The sequence below is a fragment of the Hakea prostrata genome, chromosome 1, assembly GCF_041222555.1.
Source record: "Hakea prostrata isolate BN-2017 chromosome 1, UWA_Hpros_2, whole genome shotgun sequence".
In the NCBI taxonomy this organism is placed as follows: Eukaryota; Viridiplantae; Streptophyta; class Magnoliopsida; order Proteales; family Proteaceae; genus Hakea; species Hakea prostrata.
In genome coordinates, this window is record NC_142600.1 from 19,428,377 (window position 1) to 19,449,710 (window position 21,334).

General features: G+C 37.4%; 2 protein-coding genes across 2 annotated transcripts; one reads left to right on the plus strand and one right to left on the minus strand.

Annotated features, from left to right (window-relative positions):
• Positions 1-163: 163 nt before the first annotated feature.
• Positions 164-9,782, plus strand: LOC149028105 (putative methyltransferase PMT23). The gene is given in 10 exon segments (XM_089168542.1): positions 164-418; positions 420-854; positions 2,328-2,477; positions 3,008-3,278; positions 3,433-3,543; positions 3,788-3,959; positions 4,396-4,641; positions 8,142-8,336; positions 8,860-9,112; positions 9,264-9,782. Coding segments are annotated over 9 exon segments (1,881 nt in total). The 5' UTR covers positions 164-322; the 3' UTR covers positions 9,065-9,112; positions 9,264-9,782.
• A 5,608-nt stretch (positions 9,783-15,390) lies between these two features.
• LOC149028106 (protein LIGHT-DEPENDENT SHORT HYPOCOTYLS 5-like) lies at positions 15,391-16,972 on the minus strand. Its single transcript, XM_089147726.1, has one exon. It carries the CDS (start codon positions 16,470-16,472, stop codon positions 15,753-15,755), a length of 720 nt encoding a protein of 239 aa, XP_089003852.1. The 5' UTR covers positions 16,473-16,972; the 3' UTR covers positions 15,391-15,752.
• Between the last annotated feature and the right edge of the window lie 4,362 nt (positions 16,973-21,334).

Sequence of the window (21,334 nt, forward strand, 5' to 3'; positions counted from 1 at the left end):
AAAGTAATAAATAACGACATTTCAAACTTCACCGCGGTAAAAGGAGCCGTTAGATTGATTTGCATCACACGTAACAGCATCTCAGCAATAGGCAACAGAAGCAGCATGACGTGTCGGGAAGCAGAGGATCAATATCCCATCTCTGCTCTGATTGTTCCCTTCTCGTCACATCACTCCACCGCAGTCTCTGGTTTCATCAGTTTCTAAGATCGTTCTTGAACGCATGCATCAATCTCGATCTTGATCTTTTGCCTTTTCTTTTCTTTCTGTTTCTTCAGACGTGGAGTTAAACAATCCGATCTTTCTTTAGAAAACGTGCATCATGGAACCATCGATTCAGAGTCTCGTAAAGGAGAGAAAGTACCCATTTCTCTTCGCTTTCATTCTCCTTCTCCTGTGTGTTTCTGTTCTTCTTCTTCTCTATCAACAAACGATCCTCTTTCCTATCCGTCACTGATCCTCAGAAATCTGGTTTGATCTCTAACTCCAATGCTGCTTCCAATGCATTTCCTCCACCTTCTCGCCTTCCTCCTCCGCCTCCTCTTCCTCGCAACTCAAGCGCTGAAGGCCAAGAGAATGCACTAGATGGGAGAGCAGTTCCTCCTCCGCCTGATCGGAGTTCCAAGGGCGATAAAGGCTTGCGTTTGATGAAGTGGGAACTGTGTAACGTTAAGGGAATGGTCGCTGCAGATTACATACCCTGTCTTGATAACATGAAGGCCATAAAGGCTTTGAAGACGAGACGGCACATGGAGCACAGGGAGCGCTACTGCCCTGATCCAAGTCCCCGCTGTTTGCTTCCTCTTCCTCGGGGTTATAAAATTCCCGTTCCCTGGCCGAGGAGTAGGGATATGGTGAGATTGCTACTTTGGTGAGTCTTGAGTTACTGTTTGAATTCGATTATTTTTTGTCGAAAATGCTTAGAATTTGACAAACCAGAGCATTTAACTAATCAAGCCAACAATTTAAGTTTTTGTTGTTTGGTTTCCTTTTTTAAAACTTTCCCGATGCAATCTTGCCTTTCAAGATCCTTGCTTGGATCAGGTTAATCATATGCCAATCTTGGAAAGTATTGCAACTTCTACATTTATCATATAGCCCCGAAGATGGAAAGAAATGTGTGGATTTTGTTCGAGTGAAAACACAGGAAACTGGATCGGATCTGATTAATCATTTCTGTTGCGGAGACCACGTGAAATATGTTCTGCAATGCTTGAGATTTATTTGGAGGTCCGTCGGAAGACCAAACATCAAATTAATCAGAAAAGTTATGTCCGTCACAAGGCCTAGAAATCAAAATGCTCTTAGTTTGTGTTATTCTTCTTCACCCCTCCCCCACCTCCACCCCCTAACCCTCCCTGTTTCTTTTGCTATTTTTAGGAACTTCATATTTATTACCTTGCTGCTCAGTTGAGTTTCACGTTAAAATCCTTTACTGATCTTGAATTCTCCATAAAAGCTTAGCCTAGAGCTCTGTAGATTTGGTTCTTGATCGTTTCAACCTTCTTAGAATTCGATCTTTCCCTTCCCGTTTGCAGTCCTTCCATATTTTACCCTATTTTACAACAATTGGTCCTTTTTTCCTTAACCAACCTAAAATCTCAAATGCCATCCATCGACCATAGCCCTCCTTTTCCCTTCCTTTGCACATCCTTTCCTGTTCGAATTTGATTTGCATATTTTCAAGTACTTGTTTCCATTAGACCAGAGTCTAGACCTTAGTTTCATAAATTGATAGAGATGGTACTTGGTCAATGTCAAGTTGGTTTGTGATTGCTTTATATGTTTCTAATTATTCCTCTACTATCCATGCTTCTTCTTTATTTATTTTTAAATATAGAATATTAATATGATTCTACTTGTTTCTTCTATGGATGTGACGATACATGTTCTCGCTTTCGTCTCATGTAGATTTTATTATTAGCTGATGGTATGTTAGTTAAGAAAACGAAACAGATTCCATCTTACTTCTGTACAGTGATTCCTCAATTACACTTTGTTTTCCATGGCACCATTTCTCTTTTATCTCATTACATGATCTCTTGATGTCTGATTCACCAAGAATGCTGTATCTTCTATCATATGCTGCTGACAGATCCATTTTTCGACCTCCTACACAAAAATTATTTCCAAGCTTATCCTGCTTCCAAGATAGGCAAGTAGAAGGAAAACTTAAAATCATTTGCTTTAAATGTAATTTTGTAGTCGCCTACTGCATGGGTGGAGGCTTGAATTCCATGAGGGAAGTTATAACAGTTGAACTTGCTTTGTCTTCTTTGCTCACTTGCCTAGTACATATGCTTGACTGATTGCTTTCTTTGTGCCAGATTTGGTTTGACAATGTCCCACATCCTAAACTTGTTGAATACAAGAAGGACCAGAACTGGGTACAGAAGTCTGGTGATTACCTTGTTTTTCCTGGAGGTGGTACTCAATTTAAAGGAGGAGTGAATAGATATGTTGAGTATATAGAGAAGGTAAATTTTATGTTAACTCTCTACACTTGGCTCCTGAAATAATTTCATTAAATGGCTTTAGTTGGGATGACAAGTTGCAAGTTTACTCGTGATGGTGGGTGAGCGGTGTTCTTTCATCTGGATTACTACATTACTGGTGTTGGTTCTAATTGGACTGATATGTTTTGGTGCTTCTTGGGGGTTTTATTTATTTATTTTATTTCAATAATTTCGTGTGATCCTAACCTTGGTAGAGTTAGTGTTGCTATAAGTGTTTGAGACAATCTATTCATAACTTTTACACTTCCAAAAAGCATTAGTTTTACATGCTTTAAAAGATATTTTTTGATTTATTATTATTAATGTGTACAACAATGACATCAGAGGTCATTCTCGGTTGTTTTGAGTGCAATTTTTTCTGTAATTCTTGTGAATGAAAAAATATCTTTTGCCTATTGATTTACTTGGATGGTGTTTTTGCTTTTAGTTCCTTTGACATTTGGTTGGTCTATTTGATAATCGAATTTGAACTGGTCTTTTGTTTTCATTAGACTCTACCAAGTATTGGCTGGGGAAAACAAACAAGGACCGTTCTAGACGTTGGTTGTGGTGTTGCAAGCTTTGGTGGCTACTTGTTGGACAAAGATGTTCTCACCATGTCATTTGCCCCAAAGGATGAGCATGAAGCTCAGATACAGTTTGCTTTAGAGCGGGGTATTCCTGCTATTCTTTCTGTCATAGCAACAAAAAGGTTGACTTTCCCTGATAATGTATTTGATTTGATTCACTGCGCAAGATGCAGGGTCCACTGGGATGGAGATGGTAGGCTATGCTTCTTTGGATTTTTTTGGGTGATTTACGTCCTCACTTTTTTTTATTCTACGATGATATCTATATGTAGTTGTACTTTTGGTCACTTTTTGTTCTGTTCTTTAAGTATGTGTAAGTCTTGAGGCCTTTTGAGTTGAAATTGTAGGTGGAAAGCCACTACTGGAGCTCAACAGAATCCTTAGGCCGGGAGGATTTTTTATATGGTCAGCAACACCTGTTTATCGTGATGATTCAAGGGATCTGGGTGTCTGGAAATGTAAGATTACATCTTTTTTCTCTGTATGAAATTTTATAGGCCTTCTCGTTCATTTTCTTCCAACACTTGGCTAAGTGTAGGTGTTTGGAATGCTTTTGAAAAGTGGAACTGTTTGGTTGAGCTCCCTTGATTTTCACTTTTTATTCCCCCTTAAAAAGTAGGATGTCTGGTGGAAATAGTTATGGTTTTGTGGCATTTTTTAATGTGACACATAATTGGTGTTTAAATTTGATGCTTCTTGCAGCTATGGTAGCGTTGACAGAGTCCATCTGCTGGAAAATGGTAATTAAGAGTGAAGACTTTGATGGAGTTGGGCTTGTAATATATCAGAAGCCTACCACGAATACTTGTTATGAGGAACGTAGAGAAAGCGATCCCCCATTGTGTGATCAAAAGAATATTCATAATGCTTCATGGTACTTTTGGTCATTTACACTTTTGATGTTCATTATCATAAATCATTAATACTATAGGCATGTGTAAAATTTGAAGTCCTGTGTCCACTATATGACCAACTTTGTTAACTTTTACCATAGTTGAAATGGAGATGCCCTAAATTTTGCTGAAGTTGATCTTTAAATCAATTTCCAAGGCCTTGTATCTTCATAGAGAATTGAATTCAGCTGATGCCTTATTCTATTGACTGTAATGGATATTTGATAATATTTATTAATAATTCATGGCCTATGAATGGGCTGGCACTTCAATCTCTCCTGCACCCCCCCCAGCGCTCCCTATGTGGTTATCATCATCTTTGCCATTTTTGTTGTTATTCTCAGATTGTAGGTGGAACTAATTTCCCTTCTAATTTTATCGTGATTCATGATGCTATTGTATTTGTTTGTGAGGCAGGTATGCTCCCCTTAGCAGATGTCTTCCACCTCTTCCAGAAAGAGGCTTAGATAACTCGCCCACACCTTGGCCTGAAAGGCTCCACAGTATATCTCCTAGTTTGTCAACTGAAGCAAGAGTTGAAGAAATCTTTTCTGAAGACTCAAAACACTGGTCTGCACTGATTTCAGATGTTTATTCGGGTCGCCTGGCTATCAACTGGTCAAGCACACGGAATGTAATGGACATGAATGCTGGCTATGGGGGGTAAGATGCTTAGTTAAATGAAAATTTTTCCTCTTGTTCAGTTAAATGGCTGCTGTTTACTGAAGCTCTTCTGTAATATGATGAACTTAGTTTTTGCTTAAAACTTACCATGGATAGAGGGTGAGTTGTACTACATGCCTACCTTGTTTCCATGCTTACTGAGGTTCAGTTTACAGAATTTTTTTATTTTTATTTTTTATTTTTATGTTTGTGTAGTTGAACTTGGCTGTATGAATTCGGTTCTGAACTGTTTTGCTATTTGTTTGCATGTGTGTTGGAGAACGTTTCTACCCCTTTTTATGTTTGATTAGTTGGTTATCCTTAGGATTGAAGTATTGAACATGTATAACCAACCAACCCCACCCCCAAAGAAAAAAACTGACCGAAAAAAGAAAAAGAAAAAAAAGAAGAGATTAATTGACAAGATTTGGGGTTCATGGCATTCCATGTATTTTCTGCCATTTTCTATTCAAAGTTGAGTCTTAACTATTTCTTAGAACTTGAAATGGTCACATGGTAAAATATATTAGTATTGAGGTCATAGACCATATAATAATGTATATGATGTATACCCCAAAGAAAAAATGTATACAATGTGTCCATGCCTGAAAATTAGAGGATCAAGCTGTCACATGTCAGTCTGTGAATAAAAATTCTTTGATTTGATGGGTCTCCGGTAGGGGGCATTCTTATCACATCACGATTAGGGCTAGAAACCCTCGTGTGAATACGGAACTGTAGGTGAGTGTACACACCAATTCGGGCAACTGAGATTTAATTAAATAATGAAAGGACAAGTCTGATAGTTAGTAGTAACTTACTGGAAAGGTGGAGTCAGATGTACAAACGTCAATGAGGTTAGAATAGCAAGAGAAACCAAAATATAAAGTAGTGAAGGATTCAGTAAATAGTGAACCAACATGGAAATTGAATTTTAGAAAATTGAAACTGTCAAAACAAAATTATAAAATAGGAAACGTCAGTAAACAACACAGAGACAAGGAAAACAGGCTAGTCCTTTCCTTAACGGGTTGATCCCATATATGAAGGGGATAGAATGGTATATGGGATCAACCCGTTGAGGAAAGGACTAGTCTGGTGGCTCCAAAAGGGTGTGCTGACCATGTCAGTCTCTAGTTTTGGTGTGACCAATTTGGACAAGGAGCGCTTAATATGGGATCCCAAAACAAGAGGGACTATGCCGAAATTTGTTTAACTATTTAAAACTAATTTTGTGTCATAGTAGGAGTTTGTTATAATAATAATATCCACTTATTTGCAACTATGAACCAAAAAAATTCAAATTATTTTGACATATTTTTGTAATAATGATCTACATCCTCTTCGATATTTTATTTTGTTTTATTTTTTTTCCTTGTTATAAAAATTAGGTATCTTAGACGTTGTATCTAGTATGGCCTCAAATAGAGCTTATTGGAAGGCAGATCCATGTAGTCGACCCCAGTTAATTGGGAAAAACCCTGCTTCTTGTCATTTTTGTTCTTGTTGTATAAAAATTATGTATCTATTCTGAAATGATATAAATGAAAGCACAAGGAAGAAAAATCATTATAATTTAAAATTAAACTAGGGTAAGTTTAGCCCCAAAATACTCACAAATCAAAAGACCAACAAGGTGGACTTCAGAAAGTTAGGGTTTCTAGTCGAACCATCTTGAAATTCAACCAAAAGCTTGAATGAACCTAGGGTGCTTGTATGGAGGAGAAGCACTGCCAAAAGTTTCAATCAATTCAGATGGAGGAATTTGGAGAGGTGGCAGCAGCACTAAAATATAAGTTTTTGGATAAAGGCCTGAAAATCAGCCCCACTCTTGAATTCCAAGATGGATTGAATGGAAGGCTTGGTATGCTGAAAATTTGGCATGATTCTGATGGGCTGAGAGAAGTTCTGGAAAGGGAATAAAATTAGAAGGTTTGATGTTCTGAAGGATTTCAGCCAGTAGAATGGGTTACAAGTCGGAATGAAATGGAGAGGGTGATGATGTGGTGTTGAGCATCATTACACTCTAGGGTTTCTGGAGGCATATGGAGATCCTCAACCTTGAAGTTGCAGCAGGGTCACTTAAATGGCTAAAGCAGTAGCCACAGCAGCCTGTATGTAGGTTGTGAAGCAACAGTGACCTTCCTTTGGTCTTTGCAGTTGTTTGCAACAGCTTCAGGGATCTGTAATCAATGGAAGAGCAGCACCACAGAACGTATCAATTGCAAGGAGAGAAGGGAATATAGAAAGAAGGGGGATGGCTGGGTTTCCCATAATTCAATAGCAAGCTTGGCCGTTGTTTGCCATTGTTCATGTGAACAATGTCTTTGGCTTTTCTTCGTACTTTAATCTACATTACGTAGCTATGGGCAAAGAGTACAGAAACATCCATCACTACATGAGAGAAATAAGATGCCAATTTGACCCCGTATGAACACAACCAGCCACATGTTCGCTCCAATCTCACTACAGCAAAAAATCTTAGGAGACATGAACTTGAAATGAGATGCCATTCGCAGTAAAGACATGAACAAGTGTATCCCAAATGATCAGGGAGGACCAAAAACAATCAAGACATTTTTTTTGACTGTAAGAAAGGAAAAAGAACTAACACACTTGAAACAGCTGCTAGAAAAGTTGGAGGTCTTTCACAAAATATTTCTAGATATATTTCTTTGAGACATCCTTTGATCTTCTTTCCCTTACAAATGATGCGAATCAAGTTAGATACAGTGCTGTGAGGGATCCCCTTGCTCCCCCTTTCTCGATTTAAATTGCATTCTTATCTTTTTTTTGGCTACAATGTTGTTTGCCTGTTAGGATAGAACTGTAGAGTGTTGTTTGCCTTCCCATGATGCTTCTTTTAATCAATCATGGGAATACTCTCTAAGGTTATCTATCCCATCAATAAAATTTTGCAGATGCTTCCCCAGGTTCCTTGACCATATTGGGTGATATTGCTAAAAACATTCTAGAAATCATCCAATCAACTAATATCTTACCCTAGAAAATCTTGGATTTTCTGCATATTTGCAAATTAGTGAGAGGCAGATTTGTTGAAATTTGAAATGATGTGATGCATCTTCAAGGAGTTTATGGAATTTACCCAGCAACTGTTATTCTCTGATGGATTAAGTTCTGCTGAATGTGACGAGCCTTCTTTCAGAACATATAAAATGTCCAACCAAGTTTCCTGGACTTGCATATCCAAAGCAGTATTCAAACTTCAAGATAGATTATTCCTCATCTGACATCAGTCATCAGTCATGTGCATCTGTTGGTGCTTTCAAAATCTATGTATGACATGTTACATTATGGGATTCAAACTCTCTCTCTCTCTCTCTCTCTCTCTATATATATATATATATATATAATGCCCAGTATCAGTTTGTAATTCTAAACTCTCTGAATTCCGTTTGTATAACTGTATATGATTGAAAGTCTGATTATTCTTTTTCCTGTCTCTGTGGGTCTTGATAATGAATTTCGGCTACTTGCAGATTTGCTGCAGCACTTATTGACCAACCTCTTTGGGTAATGAATGTTGTACCTATCAATGGTCCAGATACTCTACCTGTAATTTTTGGCAGAGGCTTCATAGGAATTTATCATGATTGGTGCGAAGCTTTTAACACATATCCTCGAACTTACGATCTCCTGCACTCCAGTTACTTATTTGGAAATCTGACACAGAGGTAGGACCAATGTTTCATCTAAATCAGTAATTGTTAAATATGTTGATTTTTTTTGAACTAGTTGATCAAGGAATATACCACATGTGCAGCCAAGTTTGCAATCCACGGGGCCACACAGCAAAAAAGGCTCTTTTCCCCCCTTCTTTTGAAGAAAAATTAGGACTGATTTTTTTTGGTGCCTACTTAGGAAGGACTTCCTATATGGCCCAAATATATGCCATTGCAAGGTGTGCGAGTTAAACTTTTTGTGGATGGCTATATTGTTCCTTGCTCGCATAGTCATGTGTTAAACTTTTGGACTATATGGAATTGGCCAAATAGCAAAACAAAAATTTGATCATCTGGTGGAAGAAATGGAACTTCTGAGAATGATTGAAAAGAAATTGATGACTGAAAATGTAAGGGACAATGCCCTGCATTTGAGTGTAAATGACTGACTAGAGTTTGAAATGTTACAATGGTTTCCCTCAGTGCATTAAATTAGTACTCTACTATGTGATATGTTGTCTTCTTGTTTGGTCAGGTGTGACATTGTAGTGGTGGCAGCAGAGATGGATCGGATATTGAGACCAGGTGGACAGATTTTGGTTCAAGACAGAACGGAAATGATTGACAAGCTAATTCCCATTTTTAAGTCACTGCACTGGGAGATTACTGCACAAGAGGAACAGTTTCTTGTGGGTAAAAAGGGTTTTTGGCGTCCAACGTATAGAGGATCCAGTACATGATTCGAGGTGTCTTCCCCGCATCCTCCCTCTCATCCCCAAACCTAAAGAGTATGTCATCTCTATTCTTGTATTAATGTTAGAATTTTGAAAGCATTATCTAATCTGGTCAGATTGTTTTATGTAGCTCAGTGAGTTCTTTTAGTAATTAAGAGTCTTTTAGAACGAGTCACTTACAGCAATTTTGCATGTGAATGTGCAGGCGATGCAGTTGGCTAAATCTGGGAACATTCACCATGCTTGAAGGATTGTGGTCTTTTCCTTGGGTATTATTTGCTTTTATGGAAACTGAATTTCACAGTTAAATGCTAATCAGAGATCCCCACAGTTTGATTATCCTGTTGTTCAGATGTCAGTGTTATGGGACAACCACACCTGAAAAGTACATGGCCTTTTCTACCACTGAGTAATGTTTTGTGGGCGTCATCTCTCAGCAAGAACCTTTGGATTGTACTCGCATGTATACCATGTCAACAGCCTTATTTGTTGTAATCTGATAAGGGTTAATCATGTAAGTTGGCAGAGTCAGTTGGCCTGGCATTCTTTTAACTCATAGAGACCAGAGAGAATAGAGAGAGAGAGAGAGCGCCCAGCGCATGTGGTTTTGAATTATTTTTACTGAAATAAAAATAGTAGGTTATGTTTTTCTTGGATTTAATTTTGTGTGTCAAACTCTTTTTGGAAACTAAAGTGTATTGAATCCGAGTTAATTAGTAGATGCTTTTTTTCTTTTCTTCTTCTTCTCGGTAAGAAGAAAATTTTCATTTAATGAAATTAAAGGATATAAAGACATAATAATAAAAAAAAAGGAATATAAAAAGATAGATGTATGGAAACACAAGATTCAAATATAAACATCAAGGAGAAAATTTTGACCAAACTGTCAATATATATATTAGACATGGTCATCCAGGTTAAACTATGGGTCAATCTTAATAAAACACAAGGAGAGAAATTTGACCAAATCTGTTATTTCATTCCTAATAAAACCCTAAAACAAACGCCAATGCTTGTATGTGCTGTATGAACACAAGAAAAATATTTCCGTGTGCTGTGTATATGGACACAAGAAAAATAATCCATGAGAAAATAGGTGGGAGCAGGAAGGTTCTATTGGAAAATGGTGGATCGAGCAAGGACTTAGAACATAAATGTGGGCCATTAGAAAAGGCTTGGTGCTATTGGAAATAGCAGCGGTCGGTGGAAGTGAAGAAAATAATTGAGATATTCGGAGAAAACATATTCTTTCCACCCTCGTGACTACTATTTTCTCATCTGCTGACCCATCTTGGAAATGCACTCAATACAATATGAGGAAATGTTAAAACTCAAACTTGTATAGAACATCTAGTTGAATTTTTTTTTTTTGTATTACTTTTTAGAAGATACAACCTGTACATATCTGGTGGCACAAAATGTGTATCTATATATATTGTTCACTAACTCAAACCTTTAACTTTTATGAGTCATGAACAATGGGGTTCTTTGCCTTCTTGCCTTCTTACAGAGATGCAAAGTAGAGTTGTCTCTGATGCTTTAGAGAGGTAGATTCTTGTCTAGTTCTTAGCTAGCTATGGAGTGCTCGAGGTTTCACATTTTCCCAAGATTATTAAAAATTACTCTCCTCTCATGCATGTGATCTGAAAGGCCTCAAAATCATTTTCTTGAAGTTTTGAAGAGTTTGTAGGTTTTGGGCTTGGAACACGAGAAGGATCCACTTGACAATTCTAAACGTGCAGAATCATTTATTTGCTTATTTGAGACAAACCCACTTCTGTGCATGAAATGAAAAGCAAACCATAATCATAAAGAAGAAGGTTTTGGAGGTAAACAAGCAGAGAAAGCAGCCTCACTTTGGTTCCAGGAATGCATGCTCTTGGATGCTTGGTAGGTTTGTTGCAGTGGCCATCAAAGCGTTAAATGAATATTTGGTGGGCAAGCCTCTAAGTAAGGCTTCACCTTCATCTATGGGCTTGGCCACTTTCTTCTCTTGGCTTTCTTCTATACCATAAACCCTAAAGAGGAAATCAGATCACCATGGCTGTTTAGAACATTAGACAGCTCGCTTTGATTTTGCCGTTGGTAGGAGTAATTTAATCAGCAAACTCCAATAAGGCTTGGGGTGTCGAACCCTACTCTGACATGTAAGAAGACCCCTTGGCCCTTGTAATATGATGCTTGAAAGTGTATCTTGTTGCTCTCGCAAGAAGATTACACGATTTAAACGATCTCTAGTTCATTAATTAATTTCTGGTTGTTGATAACTTCAAGAGAGATGGAAGCGTAACAGGCACAGAGAGAGCTAGCTAATAGCTATTTTAATAATACTAACATATTCTCTGAGGAAACGGGCGATTGCTGCTATTCCACATTATTTTTATAAACGAGTACCCGTGATTAAATTATAAATTATATGAGGTCAATTCATCAAAAAAGCTGAAGTACGTAGGTGATGTTTCATGTTACCAAATGAAAAAAGAAAACTGTTTGCTATGTAGAACAGTGTATTTTTGTACCAAAAGATTGGTTGAGATTAAAAGTTTAATTTTAAATTTTAAAAATCCTCAATAATTTTGTATTTATTTTGTTTTTTCAGTCAATCATTTAGTGTATATGTGCATTACTGTGCACAACAGAGACTTGTGCATAGTAGAGGATGTTTTCCTGTTACCAAATGCATGACTTTTTTGGTGCACAAATTATTTTGTACTGGCATGTGGAACATTTCTTCACCCTATACTTGTTTTCCTTTTATGGGTTTTACTTGTCACACGCATCATGATGGACTGAGTCTACATCCATCCATTGATAATTTGATTTTTTTTTTGGGTGGTGGGGGGTGGGGTTCAAGATAAACAAAGACAAATATGATGAGAAGATTTAGGGCTTGTTTGGTTATATGAGTCTGGAGATTATCAAATATGTGGAGTCATAATTCATAAATTAATTGTTTGGTCAACCTAAATATGTGAATTCATTCTGAAAATTTGTTTAGTCGACGCAATTTTTGTGAATGTGCAAATGTTTATGACTTTTATAGTCGAGGTGAAATCTACCCATAAATCTATAGATTAACGTTTTTAATGTGAAAAGATGAATCTCTAGATTTCATGAATCCAGAGATTTTCACAACTAAACGGGTGTGAATCTCGTATTTATGAATTCAAAAATCTGAAATCTTTGGTTTCATGTAACTAAATAGGCCCAACATGATTGATAATTATCTCCATAAACATTTGTTTTGTTGTAGGCGCGTAAAAAAAGAAGAAAAAGATTTGACTAAAAAAAGTCTAAAAATTTAGACAAAAGACCTAATGTGTGACCTAGGTATCCAAAGTTGAAGGGAAAGAATCTCAAGAGAATAATGGTCCACCAACTGTGCATCTATCATGCAATCATGTACTATTAGAGGCCAATTGCTTCAATTTGGTGAAGTTTATCTGCGAAATGAATGGTCAAGATTTTGTTTTGACCACAAATTTTGATCTCGACCATAGGCTGTAATATGCTGTGCATTTATTGTGCAACACCCAAGCAAGACCCCATTAGAGTTAAAACTCAAAACTAGAGTTCAATCTTTTTAAATTTCAAATATAAACACAAGTGTCATCATATATCATGCCCTAGCTAGTTCGATCCAAGTGGAATCACACAAGGATGTAATAGGTTTTCCTAGGGTTAGACTTTAGTATATCATTGTGAATAGATAGTTGGTCTTATATATTTGTATAATTGAAGTTGAGGAAATTTTCTTCATGTATTCAGATTATGCTTTTTTTTTTTTTTTTTGATAAAATGACCATTTAGCTAGAAAAAAAAATGTGAACTTTGAATTAAGCCTCGATTAAGAAGCATTCGATCAAAATCTTTGTTGATGTATTTAGTCTCTTAATACACTGTATACGATCAGAGAGGATTACACATACCTTAAAGAATTTCATAATAAAATCAAATTCTGTGAAAACCTATCAACCTATTGATTCATGATTCAATATTTACTGATGATGCCTCTCAACAATACCATTGAAGGATAACTACTTATGATATATATAATAGTTCCCAGTTCCCACTCTTATTATTAAAGCTACCGATTCCAAAAATAAAAAAATGGTCTCTCACCAATACAATCACCGGGGTTTTAAATCATTGATTACTGCGATTGTCACTCCCGTTCCCCACTCAAAGAGCAACTGGGGAAGGCTGCAAGCAAGAAAAAGTGTAGATTATCTTTGGTTTAGAAAAACATATAAAAAGAGTAGATAATTGAGCTGCACAGGTGGACTCCAAAATGGATCATATATACAGGAGGACTCCAAAGTTGGAAAGATGATCATTTGTGTCAACTTGAGAATTAGCTTAAGCTAAATATGATGGAGGCGTTGACGAAGAAACACCATTCTTCCAAATGAAGCTCTAGATGACTTGCACAGAGAAAAGACTAAAAAGAAAACTTGCTTTGCTCACCCATTTGCTGTTTTGGCTTTTTTCGTTTTTCCTTTTTATCCCACTTAAAATTTGGTGATAATATAAAGGATGACCGTTTCCCACATCACTAGTGCAGTTGAACCTCACACATCACACTAATCATCGTTTAGAAAATGATCTTGTAACTTACTCAGGAATCAAAATAGTCAGGAGAGAATTAAATATTCTAATGGCGAAGGTATTGCGTATGCTGGGCCACAGCCACAGCCACAGCCACAGCCACAGCCACAGCCTGAAGAGAGAGACAGACCTGAGAGATTGTTTCTGTCAAAATTCCAATCATGTTAGAACGTACTAGAAGGAGAGAATCCTGATTACAGCTTATGCTTGTCTTGTCAGTATACAAGACAACAGCAAGGTAATAAGCATGAAGAGCCAGGAAGAGAATAAAGGACCAGCTGTTCCTTTCTGACTTCTGTTTTGTTCAGGACTTCATAATCATGGAGGTAAAACAATGAAATTGCCACCCTCCCCAGTCTTGGGTTTGTAACTTTGAACCCAGAAGAGAAAATTCCCAACATGGTTAGGTTAGCGATGTGGTGGGAGGTGAGAGAGAGAGAGAGATGGGCAGCAATTTCCAAACCTGAAATTAATTCCCTGCAAGATTGCTACTTGCTTGGGAGTTGGGAGAAGATGCAACATGGGCAGCAATTTCCAAACCTGAAATTAATTCCCTGCAAGATTGGTTTGTGCATGCTTGGGAGTTGGGAGAAGATTCGTTGGTTTTGAGGGTTAATATGATGGAGCTACAACATATTAGTATTTATTGTTTTGGTAAATGCTACAAAATATTATGGATTATGGGTGGAAGGGCCGGCAAAAGGTCATTTTCACATGCAGGTGGTAGGTCATTAAAATAAAATCTGGAGAAAAAAACCAAATACCTGAAATTTGTATTCTATTTATTTTTTGCTTGGGTGGGTTTTAACAGTTTTTGCTTTTGAAAGGAGGAAAAAAATAATGCTGCTTTCATCATAATGGATGAGAGAGATTGAGCAAGAGAAAAAAAAGAAGGAAAAGAGTCAGAGTCACTGTCGCAGAGCTAGAGTGGAGTTGATTGATCTTCTCAGACCTCACACACCTGTTTCTCTTTCTTTCTCTCTTCCTTCTAAGTCCAAAAGAAAACCAATCAAAGCCCCAAAAATCTTCAAAATCCAGATATCCCAAATCAGATCGATTCGATTGAGAAGGGGCACCTCAAAGGCTAAAAATGCAAACTGAGTGGGTCAGTGGTGCACGTGTGTCATCAAACCTGATAAAAGGCACACGTACACATAATACATATATGTTTATATATAGCCCCCTTCCTCCCAGGAAGGGCAACTGATCCGGGACCAGTAGTATTATAGATTGACTAGAATTTCCAATTGGTACTAGCTTTGCCTTTCTTGAGCCAACATGCAGGGGTTCTTCGTCAGGCCCTTCATGGCCTTTCCACTCTCTCTCTCTCTCTCTCTCTCGCCTTCCCCAATTTGTCACCATTTCTTCTCAGATGCCCATTTGTTCCTGCTTGAGATTGATCCACACTGAAGAGAAAAAAAATTAACCCAACCGACTTTTTAACAGTAACCCATCAGCAGAAAAATACATGGGATGTGAAGTAACAGTTCTTATGGGTGTTTTTCTTTAAGCTATTTGAATGTTACTTGGCCGGTCTACAAAAGATAACAAGACAAGCAGCATTTGCTGTGGAAACTTTGCTTCCTCGTAAATTGATTTTGAGTCTGAATGATCCACCCAAGAACTATGTAGCAGTAACCCATGGCAGTACTACATGAGAAAGATATAATTTCTGAACTATATATATGAAGCTTTATGAACTATATGAAGAATGGAATAAGAAGATCAAGAGAGTAAAAGAGAGAGAGAGAGAGAGAGAGAGAGAGAGAGAGAGGGGTAGTAGAATCAAAAACAAAATTTCATGAACTCAATGTCCAACTTCACTACAGCAGAAAGTTTGTAAAGAAACTCATGCACAAAATTGCTATTAGGAGGAAGAGAAGAAAGAGTGAGATGCAGGGATATAATGAATCCTATATTTAGTTGTGTGATCTTCAAGTTATCGAGAGAGAGTGTTTGTGTGTTTGTGAGATCTAAGTAGTTTGATTCATGGATGGATCAAATCATTAGGGAAAATTGCCACATATAATAAGAAGTCAAAAATAGCAGAGAAAATATACAACAGATGGGAAGAATTTGGAAGAAACTACACGGAAGAAGTGGATGGAGCCCCAGCTTCTGAAGAGCCACCAGCACCACTAGTACTAATATTTCCACTACCACCAGCACCAGCACCACCACTGTCAACCACTCCTTGTGCCGGTGGTGCCGTTGAAGCATTCGCCGCCGGGGTTGTGGTGGTGGTGGTGGTGGGTCTTTTCCGCTTCTTCTTCTCATAGGGAATCCCTCTAGCCTTGGCTTGTCCTTCTCTGACCTCCCTGAGATATATTCTCACAGCTCTGGCACCAAAAGGATTGGATTCAGGACGCCCACCGTTCTCCTCGTAAGCGGCCCTGAGGCGTCCGATGAGCGCGTCAAGGCTGCCCCATGCCTGTTTGAGAGGACAAGCACAGGGGGCAGGTGGGTTTGGGTGACCAAAGTAGGCGCAGCCAGACGAGTGCACTTTCGTCTTCCCAAACTGATCCAGGTACTTGAGGAACTCGATTACGTGAGCTCCGCTGCATCTTGCCAGTGTCAAAGGGGGCTTGTGGTTCTTCAGATATTGTAAGAAAGTGTTCCAGTCTCTCCGCTTCTGCGACTCATACCTACTCGGCGGCGCTGCCGACGATCCTTCTCCTGCTCCTCCTCCTCCTCCACCTCCTCCTCCACCTCCACCCGCTGCGGACGGACCCTCCCCTGAGCTAGGCTCTCCTCCTCCACCTCCACCTCCACCTCCACCTCCACCTCCACCCAATGATGAATCCATTCTCTTCTTCTGATTTTGATTTTGGCTTGGTAGGTCTCAATCTTTCCTATCTTCTTTATTGTGGGTTGCTTCCACTTCCACCTCCACCTCCACTTCCACCTGCTGGGTTTCCTTTTTCTGCTCCTTATTTGGTTACAGGTAGTTTCTGCTTGTGGGTTTTTAGATTTGCTGCAGCTCCAGCAGGATATAGTAGTGTAACCGATGAATTCAGGTGGGGATCTATCATCCAAGGAAGATAGGTAGATTGAGATGTTCGATAAGAGTTCAAATTTTGAGATCTTATGATGGAGGTTTTAGGAGATAGCAAAGGGTTTTGGAGGGGTAAGAAATGAACAGTGATGATCAGCGAGTGAGTGAAACAAGAGCCAAAGATGAGTGGGAAGAAAAATGTAAGTAGGGAAGATGGGGACGTAAAAAAGGCTGTAGGAATGAATCGGGGGGAGCAGCAGCAAGGCTTGAGTGTGTGTCTCGGTGTGATAAGACTTGACTCTACTCCTCTTCAATGCCATGAGAGAGAGAGAGAGAGAGAGAGAGAGAGAGAGAGAGAGAGAGAGAGAGAGAGATGTGTGTGTGTGTGCGTGTGAATGGTGAAATTGTAAATGCGGTCACTCACGTGGTGGCCCCTGTGAAGGTGACTCAATTCCGGGCCCAATCTCATCTCATCTACCTCCCAGCTTCTTTCATTCGCACCTCCCAGCTTCTTTCATTCGCAATACAAATTTGTCATTTTCTGCTGCTTCTGTATTTATACGCATCAGATTCATATGGATACACAAATAAATTTGAGGAGGTTAAACAAAGGTCAATACACTCAATTATGCTTGATTATTAGTTTTCGAATCCGATTATTTTCTATTTTTCGATAATATTTGAATCTGAATCCGGTTGCTTAGCACATAGATACAAATATTTTTCGGTAAGAAAAATTCCAGATACCAATACCCTTAAATGAAAACGAATGCGAATTTTATGGCCGATTTCGAATATTCATTTACAGGTCTAGTTTACACCATCTCTATTGAATTATATAATAATTATATCTCTACTAATAGAATAATAAAGTTAGGGTTAGCTGATGAGTCAACACATATTATATGTTCAAAATATTATCCTTCTTTATTTCAACCCTAAAAGAAAAAGACACATTCAAATGGTAAATCTTTAAAGCTTTTCATGTTCAGGACATCGGGTAAATTTTGTTATGGAGTCTTCTTAAAAAGTCAATCACCTAAAAGTTCATTGTTACATATAATTTTTATTTCTTTTAAAACTTAGGTTAAGATTCAACAGTGATAATATATCTTTTTGTGTTTAAAACAAAAAATTGTTAGGTACAAGAGGACATTTGTAATAGAAAACAATCCAGAGAGTGTAAATATAATTGTTTACAAATAGAGTGGTTGTAAATATAATTTGCTCAAATAAAAAAAAACAGATATGTATAACTAATAAATAGTCATTCTATTATGCATAAACAATTAAACAAATGATATTTATATATTTAAATAGAATGCTTCTTGATTTAAGTAAGGTCACCCATGCTCGAGCTGTGTTGTGGTGGACACAAGTAGGTTTAGAGCATATGCACACCCTCTTCTTTATCTTATTTGATGCCCTCTGTGAAAGCTTCCAAGGAGTATTATTATGACCTCTTCTACGTAGTTGCACTTGCATGTATTAAACCCTTGTTACATATGTGATACATATTCAGAGCAACCATTTGTGCACTTGGTTCAATACATGATAATTATTAATTTTTCAATTTCAAGTTTGTTATTAATTAATGAATGAATGAATTAATATTGATTACAGCTATGCAGGTGTGATGAACTGAAAAAACAGTGTGGAGTAGCATTGTTAAGTAAACATAGTTGCATGCAATTGGTGCATACATGGTTGGTAAGATCCCAATTTGTTGAGTGCAGTTCTCCCCCCTTCTTCTTTTCTTTATTACCTCAATTTTAGTGTAAGATTTGCTCTTTAAAATATCCAACTAGGATTTTTTTAATTAAAATTGAGAGAAGGTCCAAGGTCCAATAGTAGTCGATAGAGCTGGTAAAAGAGGGAAAAAAAATCACTTGTTCTTGTTATTGTTGCATCAAATTCCTTTTAGAATTAAATGCAATGAGAGAGAGATTTGGGGTTGCAGGGGTTGGTTGAGGGAAAGAGAGGTAAATCAGCTACGTTTACTATTCTGTGCCTTTACTCTTTGTGTTTCTCTATAACTCTTAGGTAGGGGAAGAGAAAAATCAATAATTATTATTTATGAATGGTTAGTTGTGGTTGGTGTTTGATGTTTGATGGATAAGATAACAAGGATGGAAGCTACCTCTTGTTTAATGCTAATGAATCTTGGAATCCATTTGATTAAAAAACCCTAATTCTGAAAAGAAAGAAGAGAAAATAAATGAGTGATTTCTACATATAGAGATGTTTTCTTTGGGTACGTAGACAAGGTCAAGGAATCTAAGAAAAATATGTAGAGCTAACCCAAGCAAGCTTCTATATCAATTTGTCTTAAGAATCTCCACCAGGGGGAAAGGGCGGGGGATCTTGATAGAAGATCAAAGACTTCATCACATTGACTGACATCTTCGACATTCAATCAGCTGTCTTATTGGCATCCCTTGTTACGTAAGTGAAATGAATGCGTTTGTTGTTGCGGCATTAGCTTTAATCTTCTTGACTAGACTAGTAAACCTTCCCTGATAATGGAGATTCGGCTCTAATAATTTGATTGCCGGAGCTGAATCTGACTCAATTGTGGCCGGTAGGAAACCCCTAGAAATTGCAACACGCCACACTCTAGGATGATTTTCATCTCAATTTCAACATGTTTTATTAGTCCTTAAGCACCTTTACATAAATGAACAATAAAACGTTCATGCCCCAATTGAATGCTCTTATGACCATTCAACTATCAACATCAAAGTGTAGTAGATCATTGAGCACCATTTAATATTTTTTTGATAAAATGCCATTTAATTTGAGTATTAGTATCATGCATGACATCCATAACTCCATTCTGGAAAAAAGTTCAGGTGTCATAGATCACTAGCTACCATTTTTGGATATTAGTATTATGAATTTGATTCTCATAATTCATTCCAAGAAAAATAGTGATGATTCAAAAGTAGCTACAAAAATTCAAAGCTCATGAGGTAGATTTCCATCAATTCAGCATCTCTAAATTCTATTTCTAGAAATCTTCTCAATGAATTTAAGGCATTGATAACTGAATGAATGAAAGAAAGAAAGAAAAAGATTCTCTTATTTTCATTGTGGTTGAAGAAACACTCAACCCAAATAATAATGAAGAAGATTTACTCCAAAGGTTAAAATAGGAAAATCAACCAAATGAAAGGGTATTAAGGACTTTTACAGGGGAGTGTGGTGAAGATCTTTAATTTCCCCCATATATTAATGTATCCATAGATTTAAGGGCTATCTTTCAATCTAATTCTATCACCCTCAACCTTTTATTGCTGTCGGAAGGATTCCTTTTGGACAGTAGGTTTGACTCTACAAATGATAATGGAGGGACCCTTGATTCTTCTCTTTTTTCCAGATTCTTTTCTTCTATTTATGGATTTCATTTGCCTTCCAAACAAGGGTACCCCACCATTCTCTCTCTCTCTCTCTCTCTCTCACTCTACCCATATAATGTTTCTGAAGGCAAAGGGAACTGTTGAACACTGGTGTCAAAAGCAAATTGTCACACAAGGCCTTAGACGTAGGGATGCAAACGGATAACTGAAATTCGTTTATGAATTCGTATTCGCATTCGTTTGAGGGTATCTGAATCCGTTTGCTTACTAAAAAGATGCGGATATGGTGTATTCCTTTCTAACCGGTTATTATCTGTCTGAAAAAATTATCCGATTAAGTTACTTATTTGGATTTGTTTTTCTTATTTTATAAGTTTTTTTAATTAAAATATATAATTTTTTTAATAGATTTTTTGTTAAAATAACTATCAAAGTTGCTAAATTCTTAAATTTCAAATGTAACACTCACAAATAAGTTGGTAAAGATGTCACCAAGTAGACAAGAACTTGTATTTTATATTCATTGCCATTTAGAATCTTCTATTCAAGAAAATAACTGTTTGATTATCAATCGAATCCGGTTGAATCCGTCCGAAATTCCATAGGATATTATCCGAATCCGTTCGAATATAATGGGATGCAGATATGGTATTACCATTATCCAATCCGAATCCGATTTGTTTACACCCCTACTTAGAAGAGGCTCCTCTTTCATCTTATCCCAACTTGCTTCATGCATATCCATCCATTTAGGGCAAAGTTTCAATGATGTCTACATACTAAAAGCTCAATTTGCTTTCCAGGATTGAAATCCTTTGCTTAAAACCTCTTATTGCCTACCTCAATTTGGTTTCTAGGATTGAAATCCATTGCTTAAAAAGGGTTATGTTCCATCAACTTTTTAGAGATGCCCCTAATGTTGATTTTGATACCAATAATCTCTTGCCATGGGCTTTAGCTTTCTTGGCTTGTCTCGTGACTTGTGAGGCTCTACTCAAACATAAGTTGTTCTTAGGTAAGGAAATAATATATCAACATCAGATTCTTTTTTTCCCCCTCAATACAAAAAGTTGAGATGTGATTATTGGATTGAAATCATTTATGGAGGGAAAGAAAATAAAAGAAAATCTAAGCTAACAGCAAGAGTTGCTTTTGTTGTTCTCTTTCAAAGTAATCATACAAACTAAAGGTGGAGCACCAGACAATTTCTGAAGGTGGATCTGGGTCTCTTTACAGACACTGCTCTATGTTAAATGTTTTATCTTGGTGTACAAGGTTTACAATTCTGGTTCCCTTTTCTCCCTTTATCAATTA

Bases quoted from the DNA above. Each gene is read 5' to 3' on its own strand.
- LOC149028106 (XM_089147726.1), bottom strand. From the start codon at position 16,472: ATGGATTCATCATTGGGTGGAGGTGGAGGTGGAGGTGGAGGTGGAGGT.